This window comes from Phyllobates terribilis, unplaced genomic scaffold (genome assembly GCF_046119375.1).
Source record: "Phyllobates terribilis strain yellow unplaced genomic scaffold, ASM4611937v1 Scaffold_5__5_contigs__length_657084704, whole genome shotgun sequence".
Lineage (NCBI taxonomy): Eukaryota > Metazoa > Chordata > Amphibia > Anura > Dendrobatidae > Phyllobates > Phyllobates terribilis.
In genome coordinates, this window is record NW_027362765.1 from 32,999,738 (window position 1) to 33,021,925 (window position 22,188).

General features: G+C 45.5%; 1 protein-coding gene and 1 pseudogene across 2 annotated transcripts; both read left to right on the forward strand.

The window, feature by feature from the left end:
- LOC141271407 (uncharacterized) overlaps positions 1-22,188 on the forward strand; it is a 106,861-nt pseudogene that overhangs the window by 48,929 nt on the left and 35,744 nt on the right.
- Positions 3,963-22,185, forward strand: LOC141271846 (uncharacterized). 2 transcript variants are annotated; one of them, XM_073682037.1, is made up of 2 exons: positions 3,963-4,069; positions 20,447-22,184. In XM_073682037.1, exon 2 carries the CDS (start codon positions 20,455-20,457, stop codon positions 22,081-22,083), a length of 1,629 nt encoding a protein of 542 aa, XP_073538138.1. In that variant the 5' UTR covers positions 3,963-4,069; positions 20,447-20,454; the 3' UTR covers positions 22,084-22,184. The 2 variants fall into 2 exon arrangements, with proteins under 2 accessions (XP_073538138.1, XP_073538136.1); XM_073682035.1 differs by lacking the exon at positions 3,963-4,069 and adding an exon at positions 19,921-20,281 and having other exon boundaries at positions 20,447-22,185.

A 22,188-nucleotide genomic window follows, 5' to 3' on the forward strand; every position in this document is an offset into this window, starting at 1 on the left:
AAATGGTAAGAGAGGATGTTGAGAAGGCCGAACTTTTTAATTCCTATTTTGCATCTGTTTTCTCTCAGAAAGAAAATGTAACATCAACTGATCTTCACTGTCCTTTTAAAGGAATAGAGGAATCCAAGTTATCAGTAAACAGAAAGATTGTGAGGGAATATTTAGCTAACATAAATGAGTTCAAGTCTCCAGGTCCAGATGAATTACACCCCAGAGTACTGAAGGAGATTGTAGAAGAAATTTTAGAACCACTCTCCATAATCTTTGAAAATTCTTGGAGAACAGGAGAAGTCCCAGAAGACTGGAGAAGAGCAAATGTTGTTCCTATCTTCAAAAAGGGGAAGAAGGTGGACCCAGGGAACTATAGGCCGGTGAGTCTGACTTCTATACCAGGAAAGATCTTTGAACAAATTATTAAACAACATGTATGTAAGTACATGGATAAGAATGAAGTGATTAACCAGAGTCAGCATGGGTTTGTAACTAACAAGTCATGTCAGACTAACTTAATTTCCTTCTATGACAGAATCACTGACTGGGTGGATCAGGGAAATGCTGTAGATATAGTATATCTTGACTTCAGCAAAGCATTTGACAAAGTATCTCACATCATCCTTATTGAAAAAATGACCAAGTATGCAATGGACCAGGCAACTGTTAGGTGGATTCATAACTGGCTTAGTGATCGGACTCAAAGGGTGGTTGTAAATGGCTTCACATCCAGCTGGATGAATGTCTCAAGTGGGGTACCACAGGGCTCCGTCCTGGGACCTGTATTGTTCAACATCTTTATCAATGATTTAGATGAAGGAATTGAGGGTAAACTGATTAAATTTGCTGATGACACAAAGCTAGGAGGGATAGCTAATACTAGAGAAGAGAGAGAGAGGATTCAAAAAGACCTAAATAAACTGGAGCAGTGGGCAGCAACCAACAGAATGGTTTTTAACAGGGAAAAATGCAAAGTACTACATCTGGGCAATAAAAATGAAAAAAGCATATACAGAATGGGAGGAATAGAGCTAAGCAACAGTACATGTGAAAAAGACTTAGGTATACTAATAGATCATAGACTGAACATGAGTCAACAGTGTGATGCAGCAGCAAAAAAGGCAAATACAATTCTGGGATGTATTAACAGAAGCATACAGTCTAGATCACGTGAAGTCATTATCGGTCTTTACTCCTCTTTGGTCAGACCTCATCTGGAATACTGTGTACAGTTTTGGGCACCACATTTTAAAAAAGACATAGACAAACGGGAGCAAGTTCAGAGAAGAGCGACCAGAATGGTGACTGGTCTGCAAACCATGTACTATGAGGAACGGTTGCAGGATTTGGGAATGTTTAGCTTGCAAAAAAGAAGACTGAGAGGAGACTTAATAGCTGTCTACAAATATGTCAAGGGCTGTCACATTGTAGAAGGATCATCTTTATTCTCATTTGCACAAGGAAAGACTAGAAGCAATGGGATGAAACTAAATGGGAGGAGACACAGATTAGATATTAGAAAAAACTTTTTGACAGTTAGGGTGATTAATGAGTGGAACAGGCTGCCACGAGAGGTGGTGAGTTCCCCTTCAATGGACGTCTTCAAACAGAGGCTGGACAGACATCTGTCTGAGATGATCTAGTGAATCCTGCTTTGAGCAGGGGGTTGGACCAGATGACCCAGGAGGTCCCTTCCAACTCTACCATTCTATGATTCTATGACTCTACATGCCTGGTTCCCACCGTGAAGCATGGAGGAGGTGTGATGGTGTGGGGGTGCTTTGCTGGTGACACTGTTGAGGATTTATTCAAAATTGAAGTCATACGGAACCAGCATGGCTACCACAGCATCTTGCAGCGGCATGCTATTCCATCCGGTTTGCGTTTAGTTGGACCAGCATTTATTTTTCAACAGGACAATGACCCCAAACAATCATCCAGGCTGTGTAAGGGCTATTTGACCAAGAAGGAGAGTGATGGGGTGCTATGCCAGATGACCTGGCCTCCACAGTCACCAGACCTGAACCCAATCGAGATGGTCTGGGGTGAGCTGGACCGCAGAGTGAAGGCAAAAGGGCCAACAAGTGCTAAGCATCTCTGGAAACTCCTTCAAGATTGTTGGAAGACCAATTCCGGTGACTACCTCTTGAAGCTCATCAAGAGAATGCCAAGAGTGTGCAAAGCAGTCATCAAAGCAAAAGGTGGCTACTTTGAAGAACCTAGAATATAAGACATATTTTCAGTTGTTTCACACTTTTTTGTTAAGTATATAATTCCACATGTGTTAATTCATAGTTTTGATGCCTTCAGTGTGAATGTACAATTTTCATAGTCATGAAAATACAGAAAAAAATTTAAATGAGAAGGTGTGTCCAAACCTTTGGTCTGTACTGATATATATATATATATATCAAAAAGGAGACAGATAATATATTTATACATACACATGTAGAACAATCAACTTTACAGATCAATAAGTAGAATTAAGTCATGTTGGACATTAGGGCCAATGAAAACAAAGACCTTTTGTACCCGAGTCCGCGGCGCTTTAGTTGTAAAAATTGTTGAAAAATGTTATTTCTGCAGTCACCATAAAATTCCTTTCTGGTTGAAAAGGGGGCGACAGACAAGGGAGGGGGACGAGGCGGAGGCCAAAAAGGGGACAAGGGGAGAAGTAACCGTGTCCCCTCCTTCCCTATGCAGACCCCCAGCACGCAGCCCCAAGCTAATAACATTGCCCCCTCCTTCCCCATGCAGAACCACAGCATGCAGCCCCATGCAAGTAACAGCACTCCATCCTTCCCCATGTAGAACACCAGCCTCATGCAAGTAACAGAACCCCCATCCTTCCCCACGCAGACCCCCAGCATGCAGCCCCATGCAAGTGACTGGACCCCCTCCTTCCCCAGACACCCAGCATGCAGCCCCATGCAAGTAACTGGACCCCCTCCTTCCCCACGCAGACCCCCAGCCCCATGCAAGTAACAGCATCCCATCCTTCCCCATGTAGACCCCCAGTCTCATGCAAGTAACAGGACCCCCTCCTTTCCCACACAGACCCCCAGCACGCAGCCATATTCAAGTAACTTGAACCCCTCCTCCTCCACGCAGACCCCCAGCCCCATGCAACAGCACCCCATCCATCCCCATGTAGACCCCCAGCCTCATGCAAATAACAGCTCCCGCTCCTTCCCCATGCAGACCTCCAGCATGCATCCTCATGCAAGTAAAAGGACCCCCTCCTCCACGCAGACCCCCAGCACACAGCCCAGTGCAAGTAACAATGCCCCCTCCTTCCCCACAAAGACCACCAGCATGCAGTCCTATACAAGTAACTGAACCCCCTCCTTCCCCAAGCAGACCCCCAGCAAGTAACTGGACCCCCTCCTCCTCCACACAGACCCCCAGCCCCATGCAACTAAGAATGCCCCCTCCTTCCCCATAGACCCCCAGCCCCATGCAAGTAACAATGCCCTCTCCTTCCCCATATAGACCCCCAGCATGAAGTCCTATGCAAGTAACAGCAGCACCTCTTTCCCCACGTAGACCCCCAGCCTCATGCAAGTAACAGCCCCCACTCCTTCCCCATGCAGACCCCCAATCAAGTAACAGGACCACCTCCTTCCCCATGCAGACCCCAAGCCTCATGCAAGTAACAGTGCCCCCTCTTTCCGCACAAAGACCCCCAGCACGCAGCCTCATGCAAGTAACAGTGTCCCCCCATGCAAAACTATGCAAGTAACAGGACCCCCTTTTTCCCCACGCAGACCCCCAGCTCCATGCAAGTAACTGGACCTCCTCCTTCGCCACACAGACTCACACCTTCAAAACACCCCCTGTGCAGCCCTCATGCAGGAACTTCCACTTATCTGCGCCCCCAAATCCCCTCAGCTCCTCAGCCTCAGCAGCAGAACGCGCCTTCCAGTATCAGGTTTCTAATGGAGAATGAGGCCCCGCCCCTTTACTGCGACGTCATCGAATGAAATGGTCACATGGGCATGACGTCAGCAGAGGTCCTTTAGCCGACTTGGATTAGTCTCTAACAGCCATATATGTGGTGGCGGCTCTGCAGGTGGAGGTATGTGGAGATCCCCCATTACTGGGTGCAGGGGACATTAACCCCTTCAGTGCTGAGAATATTGTGGTGTTTTTATGTTGCCGCTTTCTAAGTGTCATAACTTTTAGTATATTTTCCTCCGATAGATACATACCACCCAACTATAGAAAACAGGAAGTGAGGGAACACGTATTACTCACACAGTACATTGCCCTTTAATTCCCCCCACACAGTATAATGTTCCCCCAGTATCGCCATCCCCCCACACACAGTATAATGTTCCCACAGTACCGCCATCACCCCCCACACAGTATAATGTTCCCACAGTACCGCCATCCCCCACACACAGTATAATGTTCCCACAGTACTCCCATCCCCCCCACACAGTATAATGTTCCCCCAGTACCACCATCCCCCACACACAGTATAATGTTCCCACAGTACTCCCATCTCCCCCACACAGTATAATGTTCCCCCAGTACCACCATCCCCCACACACAGTATAATGTTCCCCCAGTACCGCCGTCCCCCCCACACAGTATAATGTTCCCACAGTACCGCCATCCCCTCACACAGTATAATGTTCCCACAGAACCGCCATCCCCCCACACACAGTATAATGTTCCCACAGTACCGCCATCACCCCCCACACAGTATAATGTTCCCCCAGTACAGCCATCCTCCCACACACAGTATAATGTTCCCACAGTACCGCCATCACCCCCCACACAGTATAATGTTCCCACAGTACCGCCATCACCCCCACACAGTATAATGTTCCCACAGTACCGCCATCCCCCCACACAGTATAATGTTCCCACAGTACAGCCACCCCCCCCACAGTATAAAGTTCCCACAGTACCGCCATCCCCCCACACAGTATAATGTTCCCACAGTACCACCATCCCCCACACACAGTATAATGTTCCCACAGTACCACCATCCCTCCACACACAGTATAATGTTCCCACAGTACCACCATCCCCCACACACAGTATAATGTTCCCCCAGTACCGCCATCACCCCCCACACAGTATAATGTTCCCACAGTACCGCCATCCCCCACACACAGTATAATGTTCCCACAGTACCGCCATCACCCACACACAGTATAATGTTCCCACAGTACCGCCATCACCCCCCACACAGTATAATGTTCCCACAGTACCGCCATCCCCCACACACAGTATAATGTTCCCACAGTACCGCCATCTCCCCACACACAGTATAATGTTCCCACAGTACTGCCATCCCCCCACACACAGTATAATGTTCTCACAGTACCACCATCCCCCCACACACAGTATAATGTTACCCCAGTACCGCCATCACCCCCCACACAGTATAATGTTCCCACAGTACAGCCATCTCCCCACACACAGTATAATGTTCCCACAGTACCGCCATCCTCCCACACACAGTATAATGTTCCCACAGTACCGCCATCCCCCAACACACAGTATAATGTTCCCCAGTACAGCCATCCTCCCACACACAGTATAATGTTCCCACAGTACAGCCATCCTCCCACACACAGTATAATGTTCCCACAGTACCACCATCCTCCCACACACAGTATAATGTTCCCAAAGCACCACCATCCCCCCACACACAGTATAATGTTCCCACAGTACCGCCATCCTCCCACACACAGTATAATGTTCCCACAGTACCACCATCCTCCCACACACAGTATAATGTTCCCACAGCACCACCATCCCCCCACACACAGTATAATGTTCTCACAGTACCACCATCCCCCCACACACAGTATAATGTTTCCCCAGTACAGCCATCACCCCCCACACAGTATAATGTTCCCACAGTACCGCCATCACCCCCCACACAGTATAATGTTCCCACAGTACCGCCATCCCCCACACACAGTATAATGTTCCCACAGTACCGCCATCTCCCCACACACAGTATAATGTTCCCACAGTACTGCCATCCCCCCACACACAGTATAATGTTCTCACAGTACCACCATCCCCCCACACACAGTATAATGTTACCCCAGTACCGCCATCACCCCCCACACAGTATAATGTTCCCACAGTACAGCCATCTCCCCACACACAGTATAATGTTCCCACAGTACCACCATCCTCCCACACACAGTATAATGTTCCCACAGTACCGCCATCCTCCCACACACAGTATAATGTTCCCCAGTACAGCCATCCTCCCACACACAGTATAATGCTCCCACAGTACAGCCATCCTCCCACACACAGTATAATGTTCCCACAGTACCACCATCCTCCCACACACAGTATAATGTTCCCACAGCACCACCATCCCCCCACACACAGTATAATGTTCCCACAGTACCGCCATCCTCCCACACACAGTATAATGTTCCCACAGTACCACCATCCTCCCACACACAGTATAATGTTCCCACAGCACCACCATCCCCCCACACACAGTATAATGTTCTCACAGTACCACCATCCCCCCACACACAGTATAATGTTCCCCAGTACAGCCATCCTCCCACACACAGTATAATGTTCCCACAGTACAGCCATCTCCCCACACACAGTATAATGTTCCCACAGTACCGCCATCCTCCCACACACAGTATAATGTTCCCACAGTACCGCCATCCTCCCACACACAGTATAATGTTCCCACAGTACCTCCATCCCACTCACACAGTATAATGTTCCCACAGTACCGCCATCCCCCCACACAGTATAATGTTCCCACAGTACCTCCATCCCACCCACACAGTATAATGTTACCACAGTACCGCCATCCCCCCACGCACAGTATAATGTTCCCACAGTACCGCCATCCCCCCCCTCACACAGTATAATGTTCCCACAGTACCGCCATCCCCCCCCCACACAGTATAATGTTCCCACAGTACCGCCATCCCCCCCCACACAGTATAATGTTCCCACAGTTCCGCCATCCCCCCACACAGTATATTGTTCCCACAGTACCACCATCCCCCCACACACAGTATATTGTTACCACAGTACCGCCATCCCCCCACACAGTATAATGTTACCACAGTACCGCCATCCCCCCACACACAGTATAATGTTCCCACAGTACCGCCACCCCCCCCACAGTATAATGTTCCCACAGTACAGCCATCTCCCCCCACACAGTATAATGTTCCCATAGTACTGCCAGCCCACACACAGTATAATGTTCCCACAGTACCACCATCCCCACACACAGTATAATGTTCCCACAGTACCGCCACCCCCCACCCACAGTATAATGTTCCCACAGTACCGCCACCCCCCCACACACAGTATAATGTTCCCACAGTACCACCATCCCCTCACACACAGTATAATGTTCCCACAGTACCGCCATCCCCCCACACACAGTATAATGTTCCCACAGTACCGCCATCCCTCCACACACAGTATAATGTTCCCACAGTACCGTCACCCCCCCACACACAGTATAATGTTCCCACAGTACCGCCATCCCCTCTCACACAGTATAATGTTCCCACAGTACCGCCATACCCCCACACACAGTATAATGTTCCCACAGTACCGCCATCCCTCCACACACAGTATAATGTTCCCACAGTACCGCCATCCCTCCACACACAGTATAATGTTCCCACAGTACCGCCATCCCTCCACACACAGTATAATGTTCCCACAGTACCGCCATCCCTCCACACACAGTATAATGTTCCCACAGTACCGCCATCCCTCCACACACAGTATAATGTTCCCACAGTACCGCCATCCCTCCACACACAGTATAATGTTCCCACAGTACCGCCATCTCCCCCACACACAGTATAATGTTCCCACAGTACCGCCATCTCCCCCACACACAGTATAATGTTCCCACAGTACCGCCATCCCCCCCACACACAGTATAATGTTCCCACAGTACAGCCATCTCCCCCACACACAGTATAATGTTCCCACAGTACCGCCATCTCCCACACACAGTATAATGTTCCCGCAGTACCACCATCCCCTCACAGTATAATGTTCCCGCAGTACCGCCATCTCCCCCACACACAGTATAATGTTACCTCAGTACCGCCATCCCCCCACACACAGTATAATGTTCCCACAGTACTGCCACCCCTCCCCACAGTATAATGTTCGCACAGTACCGCCACCCCCCCACAGTATAATGTTCCCACAGTACCGCCATCCCCTCACACACAGTATAATGTTCCTACAGTACCGCCATCTCCCCCCACACAGTATAATGTTCCTACAGTACCGCCATCAACCCCCACACACAGTATAATGTCCCCCCAGTACAGCCACCCCCCCACACGCACACATTATGACACTACAAGTTGCCCCCCACAATATGGCAACACTCACCCACCTCCTAATATATAAATCCTCCCTCCCTCCATTCCTGATGCAGATGCAGATGACCCTGGGACACAGCACCGACCTCCTGGATCAGTTCCCCAGTCTGGAGATGTGGATCCGGGCCGGTGCTATAGATGTATGAGGGGCTGTTATCTGCGGTAGGAGCTGTACATTGTAATGGAGAAATTCTGGGGACAGATTATTCCAGAAGTAGAACGTCTTATCTTTTTAGTGAATGTCGCTGTATTCTAGTATATTTTTATCACTGTATGTATTTAATGTCACTGTTCTAGGACTCCAGTGTTTGGTCTCGGCTGTCATGGCTATATATTGGGGTTTGTCTATGGGAACAGAGGACTCTCCCCCACATCTCTGTGTGCCCCAGATATAATAAAAAATAATCAACAGTAGTTGATGCCTTTAATGGCTGAAAAGATGGGAACAAATATAATATAAACTGATGAAGATACCGGAGGAGTCTGGAAAGCGACTCTTTGTTACCATCTTTTCAGGCTTCAACTACTGAGGACTCTCAGCTTTGATGATTTTTCTATCTACTGGATAACACGTTGCAGATATAGATTTTTCCTGTGAGATAAGATGGAGTAGGCTGTATATCTCTCTCTTTCTGCCTCAGATACAATACTTGATGTTGTTTTTCAGTTAGCTCAGATATAGAAGATGTCTTCTCTCTGTCTTCATCAAGATGGGGAAATGTTCTTTTTCTGTTTTGCTAAAATTGTGATATTTTTTTTTCACCTAAAACCTATTTTTATACTTCCTTGAAGAACCTTCATTAGTGTGATCATACAACATACAAGCCTCTGATTGCTGCGGTGATGCACTGTACTACTGTAGTGTGGTGTATTATCCCTGCCTGTCAGTGTATTACTAATGGCCTCATACACATCAGATAACTGTTGGCTTAATGATCAAGCGGCTGACGGCTGTCTCTTCCGACTCCCATACACACAAACAGTCTTATAGTAACCAGATTCAAGAGAGGAGACACTTACTAAAATTAGTAGAAATCTTTATTAAGTAACAATTTATAAACATAGAATATTAAAAAGAAGGGCAGTACAAGAAACAACAGACCATGTGGAATAGCTTACAATACATACAACAAATGTATGACTATGCGGCTATCAGATACTTTACAGAGGAATAAAATCCATAGACGTATATTTCCCCACTATGGTACTGTAATCAATTTGGTGTAAATATTATATAGATAGTAACAGTATTTTTTAGTAATACATGGAATTACCATTCAGTTCCTCGTACATTAAACGTGTATTAACAGGGAGTTATCAATACAAAGATAATGTTAGAATTATTATTAATCCCACTGAAAAAAAACAAAATTTTAAGGGTATGTGCAGACGTATGTCCCAGCTTGCGGCCCTGACGCTGCGGAGGAGCCACACGCGGATATGCAACTAAGCTCCGGTTTTTTTTTTGTTTTTTTTTTTAAACCTTCGGACTTTTCCCATAGAGATTAGGTCTATGGGGAAAGTCCACATGTAGACCCGCTGGAGAAATTGACATGCTGCTTTCTGGAAAGACGCACCGCATGTCAGTTTCCTTGGGTGCACAGAGACGCATAGTGGGCTTAGGATTTGTACAAATCCCATCCACTATACTGTAACAGCTGGCCGCTGCGGGTTTGACGCTGCATAAGTCCACAGCATCAAACCCACAGCGGCTCCGGATCGTCTGCAAACACCCTAAAGTGCCTAGTTCAGAAGTATCACAAACGAAACGTGCATCAGGGGAATCCTGAGTGCATTTAGCTAATAGACTGACGGCTAATTGTTGTTGTATTGTGTATCTATTGAGGCCTTTCTTTACTAAACACTTACAGTGGCATGTAAAATTGTGGGTATTGCTGGTCAAAATTACTGATATTGTGAACAGTTAAGAAAGTTGAAGATGAAATGATCTCTAAAAGACCTAAAGTTAAAGATGACCCATTTCCTTTGCATTTTATGAAAAAAATATATCTATATATTTTTATCGTTTACATTTTAATAATTACCGTATTTTTCGGACTATAAGACACACCGGACCATTAGACGCACTGTGTATATTATTTATATATATATATATATATATATATATATATATATTATACACAGTGGGTACAGAAAATATTCAAACCCCTTTAAAATTTTCTCACTTTGTTTCATTGCAGCCATTTGGTAAATTCTAGAAAGTTCATTTTTTTTCTCATTAATGTACACTCTGCACCCCATCTTGACTGAAAAAAACAGAAATATAGAAATTATTGCAAATTTATTAAAAATGAAAAACTGAAATATCACATGGTCATAAGTATTCAGACCCTTTGCTCAGTATTGAGTAGAAGCACCCTTTTGAGCTAGTACAGCCATGAGTCTTCTTGGGAATGATGCAACAAGTTTGGGGATCCTCTGCCATTCTTCCTTGCAGATTCTCTCCAGTTCCGTCAGGTTGGATGGTGAACGTTGGTGGACAGCCATTTTCAGGTCTCTCCAGAGATGCTCAATTGGGTTTAGGTCAGGGCTCTGGCTGGGCCAGTCAAGAATGGTCACAGAGCACTCTGGAAGAGGTTTTCATCCAGGATATCTGTGTACTTGGCCACATTCATGTTTCCTTCAATTGCAACCAGTGGTCCTGTCCCTGCAGTTGAAAAACACCCCCATAGCATGATGCTGCCACCACCATGTTTCACTGTTGGATCACAGCCGGGATATCAACACATTCTGTGTACTCCTGTTGTCGTGGTAGATGGCCTCGCCGTGTCACTTAGGGGGCATCAGGTACGTTGCCTTCACAGGCCTGTGTTCAGCTTGCAGAGCTTCCTGCTATTCTGCTTGCAGTTCCAACACTGACACACCCAAACCTTTGCCCAAGGTTTTAAAAAGGAATCTGTGGCCATGAGCCACTTGTAAGACCCGGGCTGGAGGAAGTGGACCGCCTCAGTGACATAATGTTGTCCACTCCAAGAATAAAAGCCCATGCTGGGTTTTCTTAAATCTAACTTGGCTAAATAGCTTGACCAAGTTCACACTTTACTTTGTTGTGGTGACCCTTCTTTAGGGAGAACTTTGGAATAGACAACAAAGCGTCTTCACATTGCCAGTGAGATTCAAGTTAAAATAATTCATCGATGAAGGAAGGGAGACAAAATACATGCGACATGCATTGTCAGCAGCTAGAGTCTTCTGTGTGGTGGCTAACACTCACCATATTTATTAGCTAGACAAGAACGGAACAACAACCATTACATACAACTAAACAGGAAGCCGAAATAGACTATCAGTGATAACACACTGCCCGTGGCCCAACAAAACCTTCTTGTCAGGAAACTCAAAGGAAACCAGTATCTTAGTCAGACATTCAGTGACACAAGTTTTTAAGCAGAGACTACAGACATAGAAAATGATATAATTGTATCTAAATAATAATGAATATATATAAATTATTAACCATGACAACTTTTATTCTGCACTGCAATCACAGCTGTGTCTGTGATTGCCATGCACTCCAGCGGGTTCAATATGTCTCTATGCCCATCTTAGGAGACACATACCGCCGTCCCTCGCATATGATCCCTCTCACTGCCTCACACTATATATAATATTATTTATATATATATAGTACAGACCAAAAGTTTGGACACACCTTCTCATTTAAAGATTTTTCTGTATTTTCATGACTATGAAAATTGTACATTCACACTGAAGGCATCAAAACTATGAATTAACACATGTGGAATTATATACTTAACAAAAAAGTGTGAAACAACTGAAAATATGTCTTATATTCTAGGTTCTTCAAAGTAGCCACCTTTTGCTTTGATGACTGCTTTGCACACTCTTGGCATTCTCTTGATGAGCTTCAAGAGGTAGTCATCGGAAATGGTTTTCACTTCACTGGTGTGCCCTGTCAGTGAAGCCTTGCTCGCACCTGCTTTTTCAGCTTTGCCCATAAATTCTCAATAGGATTGAGATCAGGGCTTTGTGATGGCCACTCCAAAACATTGACTTTGTCATCCTTAAGCCACTTTGTTACCATTTAGGCAGTATGCTTCGGGTCATTGTCATTTGGAAGAGCCATTTCCGCCAAAGCTTTAACGTCCTGGCTGATGTCTTGAGATGTTTCTTTAGTATTGCCACATAATCTTCTTTTCTCATGATGCCATCTATTTTGTGAAGTGCACTAGTCCTTTCTGCAGCAAAACAACCCCACAACATGATGCTGTGTTTCACAGTTGGGATGGTGTTCTTAGGCTTCCAAGCTTCTCCCTTTTTCCTCCAAACTCAACGATGGTCATTATGCCCAAAAAGTTCAATTTTAGTTTCATCAGACCACAAGACATTTTTCCAAAAATTATTGTTAAGAAATTATGTTTCTTTTGGAGTAATAGCTTCTTCCTGGCAGAGTGGCCTTTCAGCCCATGTTGATACATTACTCGTTTCACTGTGGATATTGACAAAATCTGACCAGCTTCTACCATCATCTTCACAAGGTCTTTTGCTTTTGTCCTTGGGTTGATATGCACATGTCGGACCAAAGCATGTTCATCTCTGGGACACAGAACCCGTCTCCTTCCTAAGCGGTATGATTGCCATCTTGTTTGTACTTCCGTATAATTGTTTGTACAGAGGAACGAGGCACCTTCAGGTATCTTGAAATTGTACCCAAGGATGAGCCAGACTTGTGCAAGTCCACAATTCTCTTCCTAATATCTTAGCTGATTTCTTTAGACTTTCCCATGATGCTACACAAAGACGCAATGTGTTTAAAAGCATCCACAGGTGTGTATCTAGTTCACTCAGATTTTGCCAAAAAGCCTATCAGAAGCTTCCAAACACATGACATCATCATATGGGCAGTCCATAATTGTTTAAAGGCATAGTAATCTTAGTGTACGTATGTAAACTTTTGACTTTGCAGTAAGTAATAAAAGATAGGTGCCTTGGGGGGTGTAGTTTCCAAAATGGGGTCACTTGTGGGGGAGCTCCAATGTTTGGGCACACAGGGACTCTCCAAATGCAACATGATATCCGCTAACAAATTGAGACGATTTTCCATTCAATTTGTTAGCGGATATCATGTTGCATTTGGAGAGTCCCTGTGTGCCCAAACATTGGAGCTCCCCCACAAGTGACCCCATTTTGGAAACTAGACCCCCCAAGGCACCTATCTAGATGCATAGTGAGCACTTGGAACTCCAAGTGCTTCACAAATTGATTCATAAAAATTAAAAAATGTTTTTTTTTTCACTTTTTCATTTTTACGAATCAATTTGTGAAGCACCTGGGGGTTCCAAGTGCTCACTATGCATCTAGAAAGGTGCCTTGGGGGGTCTAGTTTCCAAAATGGGGTCACTTGTGGGGGAGCTCCAAAGTTTGGGCACAGAGGGGCTCTCCAAACGCAACGTGGTGTCCGCTAACAATTTGAGCCGATTTTCCATTCAATTTGTTAGCGGATATCATGTTGCATTTGGAGAGTCCCTGTGTGCCCAAACATTGGAGCTCCCCCACAAGTGACCCCATTTTGGAAACTAGACCCCCCAAGGCACCTATCTAGATGCATAGTGAGCACTTGGAACCCCAAGTGCTTTACAAATTGATTCATAAAAATTAAAAAATGATTTTTTTTTCATTTTTACGAATCAATTTGTGAAGCACCTGGGGGTTCCAAGTTCTCACTATGCATCTAGATAGGTGCCTTGGGGGGTCTAGTTTCCAAAATGGGGTCAATTGTGGGGGAGCTCCAAAGTTTGGGCACACAGGGGCTTTCCAAACGCAACATGGTGTCCGCTAACAATTTGAGCCGACAATTTGTTAGCGGATATCATGTTGCATTTGGAGAGTCCCTGTGTGCCCAAACATTGGAGCTCCCCCACAAGTGACCCCATTTTGGAAACTAGACCCCCCAAGGCACCTATCTAGATTCATAGTGAGCACTTGGAACCCCAGGTGCTTCACAAATTGATTCATAAAAATGAAAAAGTGTTTTTTTTTTCACTTTTTCATTTTTACGAATCAATTTGTGAAGCACCTGGGGGTTCCAAGTGCTCACTATGCATCTAGATAGGTGCCTTGGGGGGTCTAGTTTCCAAAATGGGGTCACTTGTGGGGGAGCTCCAATGTTTGGGCACACAGGGGCTCTCCAAACGCAACATGGCATCCGCTAACAATTTGAGCCGATTTTCCATTCAATTTGTTAGCGGACACCATGTCGCGTTTGGAGAGCCCGTGATGTGCCTAAACAGTGGAGCTCCCCCACAAGTGTCCCCATTTTGGAAACTATACCCCTCAAGGATTTTATTAAGGTGTATAGTGAACATTTTGAACCCAGAGGTACGGCACAGAATTTGTTTACATTAGGTCATCATATTGAATAAGTTGTCATTATTCTTGAGCGCAAGTGCTCGCTGCTTGAGTTTGCATCGGGTACTCAGGTACGCACCATGTACAGCGTGTGCTCGAGTGACATGCTCGAGTCCCTGCTCCGCATATTTCACGGTTATTAGACACCCAAAAAAAACCATGCGGGGATCGCTCGTGCATGGCAGGCAATCCCCGTAAAGTTTTTTGGCCGGGAAGCATATGGGGCAGAGACTCGAGCATGGCACTCAAATACCCACGATACTCAATGCATACCAGAGCACCCGATGCAAACTCAAGTAGCGAGCACTTGCTCTCAACACTAGTCGCCATATCGTCATCTTTTTTTCTTTTGAAAAAAATCCCAACCCCAGCCCTAGCCCCAGCACAACCCTAGCCCCAGCACAGCCCTAGCCCCAGCACAGCCCTAGCCCCAGCACAGCCCTAGCCCCAGCACAGCCCTAGCCCCAGCACAGCCCTAGCCCCAGCACAGCCCTAGCCCCAAACCCAGCCCTAACCCTAGCCCAATCCTAACCCAAGAGTTTATTTTTGACGCTGTTCCTTGTGCGGTATAAGTGATTAGACGACTTTATTCTTCGGGTCGGTGTGATTACAGCAATGCCAGAATCATATGGGGTTTTTATGACTGACAGCTGTCACACACTAAAAGACGCATTTTTTGTAAAATCTAGTTTTTGCATCGCCATATTTTGAGAGCTATAATTTTTCCAGATTTTGACAGACAGTCATGTGACGGCTCGTTTTTTGCGGGATGACTTGACGTTGTTATTGGTGCCATTTTCAGGCACGTGACATTTTTTGATCGCTTTCTATTCCGATTTTTGGGAGGCAGAATAAACAAAAACCAACAATTCAGGAATTGTTTTTTTTAATTCTGTTCCGCGTGTGGTAAAATTGATGAGGTATCTTTATTCTTCCGTGTTCACTGAAGGGGTTAACTAGTGGGACAGTTTTATAGGTCAGGTTGTTCCGGACGCGGCGATACCAAATATGTGTACTTTTATTGTTTTTTTTTTTTTTTTTTTTTTATAATAATATTTATTGATGGGTACATTATATTTTTATTTTTGGTGGATTATTATTTTTTTTTTTTTTTTATATTTTTGCAAATTTTTTTTTTATTTTTTTTCCACTTTCACACAGTTTATACACTTTATTACTTTGTCCCACTCTAGGACTTTCACTTTTTTTTCTCTGATCGCCTGCATGGCACAGGAATGCAGCACCATCCCTATGCCATGCAAGCTGTCAGAAATGCACAGTGTGAAGATTGCTTGGAGATGCACTGCGCATGTCCAAGCAATCTTCCTGCTGTCTGGTGACCCGGATGTTGTCATGACGACATCGGGTCGTCATGGCAACACCCGGGAAGCCTTTGCAGACTGCGCTGGAAGCCGGAAGAGGAGGTGAGTATCGGCGATCACCTCCCCTTGCCCCCGCAATGCCGCGATCGACTTCGATCGCAGCATCGTGGGGGTTAATGTGCTAGGAGCGGTGCAGGACCGCTCCCTGCACATAGTACCGGGTGTCAGCTGTGACAATCAGCTGACACCCGGCGTCGATCGCGCCCGCACAGCCTGTGTGCGCGCGCGATCGCCATGACGTACTAATACGGGTCTGGCTCTTAAGTCCCAGGGCACAGACGCGTATTAGTACGGCAAATGTTGTTAAGGGGTTAATGTATACTCTGCACCCCATCTTCACTGAAAAAAAACAGAAATGTAGACATTTTTGCAAAAGTATTAAAAAACAAACAAACTGAAATATCACATGGTCATAAGTATACTGATCCTTTGCTCAGTATTGAGTAGAAGCACCCTTTTGAGCTAGTACAGACATGAGTCTTCTTGGAAATGATGCAACAAGTTTTTCACTCCTGGATTTGGGGATCCTCTGCCTTTCTTCCTTGCAGATCCTCTCCAGTTCCATCAGGTTGGATGGTGAACATTGGTAGACTGCCATTTGCAGGTCTCTCCAGAGATGCTCAATTGGTTTTGGTCAGGGATCTGGCTGGGCCAGTCAAGAATGGTCACAGAGTTGTTCTGAAGCCACTCCTTTGTTATTTTAGCTGTGTGCTTAGGGTCATTGTCTTGTTGGAAGGTGAACCTTCGGCCAAGTCTGAGGTCCAGAGCACTCTGGAAGAGGTTTTCATCCAGGATATCTCTGTGCTTGGCCGCATTCATGTTTCCTTCAATTGCAACCAGTCATCCTGTCCCTGCAGCTGAAAAACACCCCCATAGCATGATGCTGCCACCACCATGTTTCACTGTTGGGATTGTATTGGGCAGGTGATGAGCAGTGCCTGGTTTTCTCCACACATGCCGCTTAGAATTATCCAAAAAAAGTTCTATCTTCGTCTCATCAGACCAGAGAATCTTATTTCTCATAGTCTGGGAGTCCTTCATGTGTTTTTGAGCTAACTCTATGCGGCTTTCATATGTCTTGCACTGAGGAGAGGCTTCCGTCGGGCCACTCTGCCATAAAGGCCCGACTGGTGGAGGGCTGCAGTGATAGTTGACTTTGTGGAACTTTCTCCCATCTCCCTACTGCATCTCTGGAACTCAGCCACAGTGATCTTGGGGTTCTTCTTTACCTCTTTCACCCAGGCTCTTCTCCCACGATTGCTCAGTTTGGCTGGACGGCCAGGTCTAGGAAGACTCCTGATGGTCCCAAACTTATTCCATTGAAGGATTATGGATGCCACTGTGCTCTTAGGCACCTTGAGTAATGCAGAAATTCTTTTGTAACCTTGGCCAGATCTGTGCCTTGCCACAATTCTGTCTCTGAGTTCCTTGAGCAGTTTCTTTGAGCTCATGATTCTCATTTGGTCTGACATTCACTGTGAGCTTATATAGACAGGTGTGTGCCTTTCCAAATCAAGTCCTATCAGTTTAATTAAACACAGCTGGACTCCAATAAAGGAGTAGAACCATCTCAAGGAGGATCACAAGGAAATGGACAGCATGTGACTTAAATGAGTGTCTGAGCAAAGGATCTGAATACTTATGACCATGTGATATTTCAGTTTTCTATTTATTTATTTTACTCACTTATATAGCACCATTAATTCCACAGCGCTTTACAGACATTATGGACGCTGTCCCCTTTGGGGCTCACAATCTAAATTCCCTATCAGTATGTCTTTGGAGTCTGGGAGGAAACTGGAGTACACGGAGGAAACCCACGCAAACACGGGGAGAACATACAAACTCCTTGCAGATGTTGTCCTTGGTGGGATTTGAACCCAGGACCCCAGCACTGCAAGGCTGCAGTGCTAACCACTGAGCCACTGTGCTGCCCATGCAGTTTTTCTTTTTTAGTAAATTTGCAAAAATTTCTACATTTCTGTTTCTTTTCAGTCAAGACAGGATGCAGAGTTTACTTTAATGAGAAAAAAAATGAACTTTTTAGAATTTACCAAATTTAAAGGAGTCTGAATACTTTCCGTACCCACTCTGTGTGTGTGTGTGCCCTAGGCACTGTCAGTGTTCACCTCCCCCCCCCCCGGTCACGCCCACCCCCACCCCCCCCGTCACGCCCCCCCCCCACATCGTGCCCCCCTCGCATCCAATATCTTCCCCCCCCCCGTCGCGGCCGTTTCCCCAAGTTTCATGTAGCTTCTCCCCCTCCCCACTCCATGTAGCACATATAAAAGGTTGGGGTGGGGGGGGGGATGGGAGCGGCCCACACAGACCACAGGGCTGCAGCATTGCATATGGGGGTGGGGGGGGGGGTGGGAGCTGCCCACACAGACCACAGGGCTGCAGCATTGCATATGGGAGTGGGGGGGATGGGAGAGGCCCACACAGACCACAGGGCTGCAACATTGCACATGGGGGTGGGGGTGATGGGAGCGGTCCACACAGACTACAGGGCTGCAGCATTGTATATGGGGGTGGGGGGGAATGGGAGCGGCCCACACAGAACTGGGCTGCAGCAGGCACTGCAACATTGCATATGGCCCATATGCAATGCTGCAGTGCCGGATGCAGCCCATGTCTGGGATTCAGACCCCACTGTGTCCCTCTTTGCTGCTGCCTGTCATCATGTCTGACCAGTGACAACAGTCACAGACTAGTCAGACTCCTCAGAGACTCAGGCAGTCTGGGCTCTGTCAGGCTGGCACTGCTGCCCACTGGCTGTACTGTCTGTGCACAGAACACAATACAGGCGGCAGCTGCTGACTGCGCGTCTGCGCCTAAACTATGATCCCGCCGCCCGCCTCGCCGCCTGCCATCTTCAATTATGCTGCAGAGCAGACTGTCTGCAGAAGCGGCAGCTCCTCAGCCAGCATCATGCATCGGCACCACGGCCCGGGTGGCAGTGTCGGCGCAATGGCACATCACAACAGGACACAATTACCGGCGCTGCCTGCTGAGATGAGCCGCCGCCAGCGATGTGCTGCCCGGGCCGCCGCGGGAGCTTGAAGTGCCTGGGCTCCTCCTCTTCTTTCCAGATCGCAGCAGCAGAGCAGACTAGAGAGGTGAGGTGGGTGGGCGTGACCGGAGGGCTAGAGGGCACGATCAGGGGTGGATTAAGAGTAGCAAGGGCCCTGGGCAGTTTAGAAGGCGCGGGCCCCCTCCCCCACACACACACGCCAGGGTGGATAAAAATCAATGTTTTTTTTAAAAAAATCAAAAAAATCTGATTTTTTTTATTTAAATCGGATTTTTTTTATTTAAATCAGATTTTTTTCAATAAACTGCTTTTTGAGGAAAATATTTTACCATCCAAAGGTTCTTCCATCATGAGATAAAGCTGAGTTGTTTAACTCAGTAGAATAAAGGCTGTATATGTGTAACATTCACAATGCCATGCTCTTCCAGAGGTTTCTGTAGGATTAGTGGGCAGTTTCTCTCCTATATTATCACAGACGCTCGCTTTACTTACGCAGTTCTCAAAACTGAATTTGACTCCGCAGAGGTCCCAGCCTCTTCTTCACGGCAAAAATGTTACAACATGAACAGAGTTGAGAAAAAGACCTTAATCCTATTGTTCTACAAACCTATGAATACAGAATCAACCCCTTCAGTGCCAAGTCCAAGAAGTTAGACAATATGTTTCTGATTGTTTGGAGTGGAAGAGATCTGCACAACACAAGAAGAATGTGAATCTAAGTGTGAAGAGGAGGAAGGGCAAGCAGACAAGAAAATCAAAGTGAAACTTTGAGCACAATACTGCAGCATAGCCACAGACAGACAAGTCTGGATCTGTTTGTGTGTACGATCTGAGGTTTATTACATTCTTTCCTTATAATGGCAGCAGGCCGTAAAAGAGACCCAGTTTGGGAATATTTTAATGAAGCTCCTTCGCCTACCGGTAAGGCAGGCATGCGTGCAAAATGCAAACGATGCAACAAAGAGATGCAAGGCCTGGTGGCGCGAATGAGGCAACATCATGAGAAGTGCGGTGATGAAGATGACCAAAGAAACACTTCTGAACAGGCAGGATCTGTTGGAAAACATTTTTATTGAATCCTATTTCTAAAGACTGAACTGTCATGTGTGAGAAAAATTATATTTCTTATTATTACTGCATGTTACTGTCATTTTTGTACAGTTATGAAGAAAAACAAATATTCCTTTTGGGGCAGGGGCAGTGATGTGTTGTGTACAATAAGCAGAAATTGTATAAACAATAAAATAACAGCATTGACTTTTTTTGTTTAGGGGAATTCATGGATTCTGGAAACTATCCACCTCCAAGATCACCATCATCCTGTTCTACAGTTTCAGAGTTATCCATCCAGGATAGTGCTTCATTAGCAGCAGCATCATCATCAGACACCCACAGCCACATATCACCATCACCCAAAAGGAAGAAAAAACCTTTACCTCCTGGAACCACCATAGATAGGTTTGTGATAAGAACTAGCAGATTAGAAAAAGAGTTGATTGATGAAAAAATTGCCCAGTTTATTTATGCAACGAACTCTTCTTTCCGTCTGACTGAGAACCCACATTTCATTAATATGGTTCAGTCACTGAGACCAGGATACAGTCCACCCAGCAGAGCTGATGTTGCAGGGAAACTGCTGGATCAAGTGTATGACAGAGAAATGGAGCAATGTGCAACAGCTCTGGAGGGTAAAATTGTTAACCTAAGTATTGATGGGTGGAGTAATGTCCTCAATGATCCTATTGTATGTGCTTGTATAACAACAGAAGAAGGTAAAGTCTTCCTTGCACAAACAACTGATACGTCAGGAAATGCACACACAGCAGAATACTTACAAGAAGTGGCAGTAAAAGCTATAACAACATGTGAACAAAAATTCAAATGTCTAGTACGCAGTTTGGTCACTGACAATGCTGCAAACGTATCCAAGATGAGAAGAAATTTAAAAGAGCAGGGAGGGAATACAAAGCTGCTAATAACATATGGTTGCAGTGCTCATTTGCTGCACCTCTTAGCCAAAGACTTAAGTGTTCCAGAAATAAAGGCTAATGTTGTTGAAATTGCTAAATACTTCTGTAATAATCATTTTGCTGCAGCAGCTCTGAAAAGGATGGGTGGAACCAAGCTAACGCTCCCACAAGATGTTAGATGGAACTCTGTGGTGGACTGTTTTGAGCAGTATATCAAAAACTGGCCTATTCTGATGACACTTTGTGAAGAAAATCAATATAAAATAGATGGCACTGTCACGGCCAAAATCCTCAACATTGGGCTTAAGAGAAATGTTGAACATATGCTGAGCTTCCTGAAACCCATCTCTCAAGCTTTAAACAAAATACAGAAAAATAGCTGTTTTATTGCGGATGCTGTTGAAATTTGGAAGGAACTGAGTGAACACTTAAAAACAGAACTACACATGGACAGAATTAAATTACAAGCAGTAAACAAACGAATGGGACAAGCACTGACTCCAGCTCATTTTTTGGCAAATATTGTCAATATCCAATATCAGGGTCAAAACCTAAGTGCTGAGGAAGAGGAGTTAGCTATGACATGGGTATCCAGCAATCATCCATCTTTAATGCCAACTATAATAAACTTCAGAGCTAAGGGGGAACCATTCAAGAAATATATGTTTGCTGAAGATATTTTAAGGAAGGTCACACCAGTAAACTGGTGGAAGTCACTTAAGCGCTTGGATTTAGAGACTGTTCAAGTAATGATTTCACTTTTAACAGCAGTAGCTTCTTCTGCAGGCGTTGAAAGAATATTCTCTTCCTTTGGACTCATTCATTCTAAATTGAGAAATCGGTTGGGACCCAATAAAGCAGGAAAGCTTGTTTTTCTTTTCCAGATTATGAATAGGAACAAAGAAGAAGATGATGATGATGAAGATGACGACGAGTGAGCTACAGAGGACAGCAGGGACAGTAGTATTTAAGTTTTTCATGTGTCGGCTGGGCTGACAGTCTAAGTTTCTTAAAATATATATATATTTTGTTTAGCCAAATTA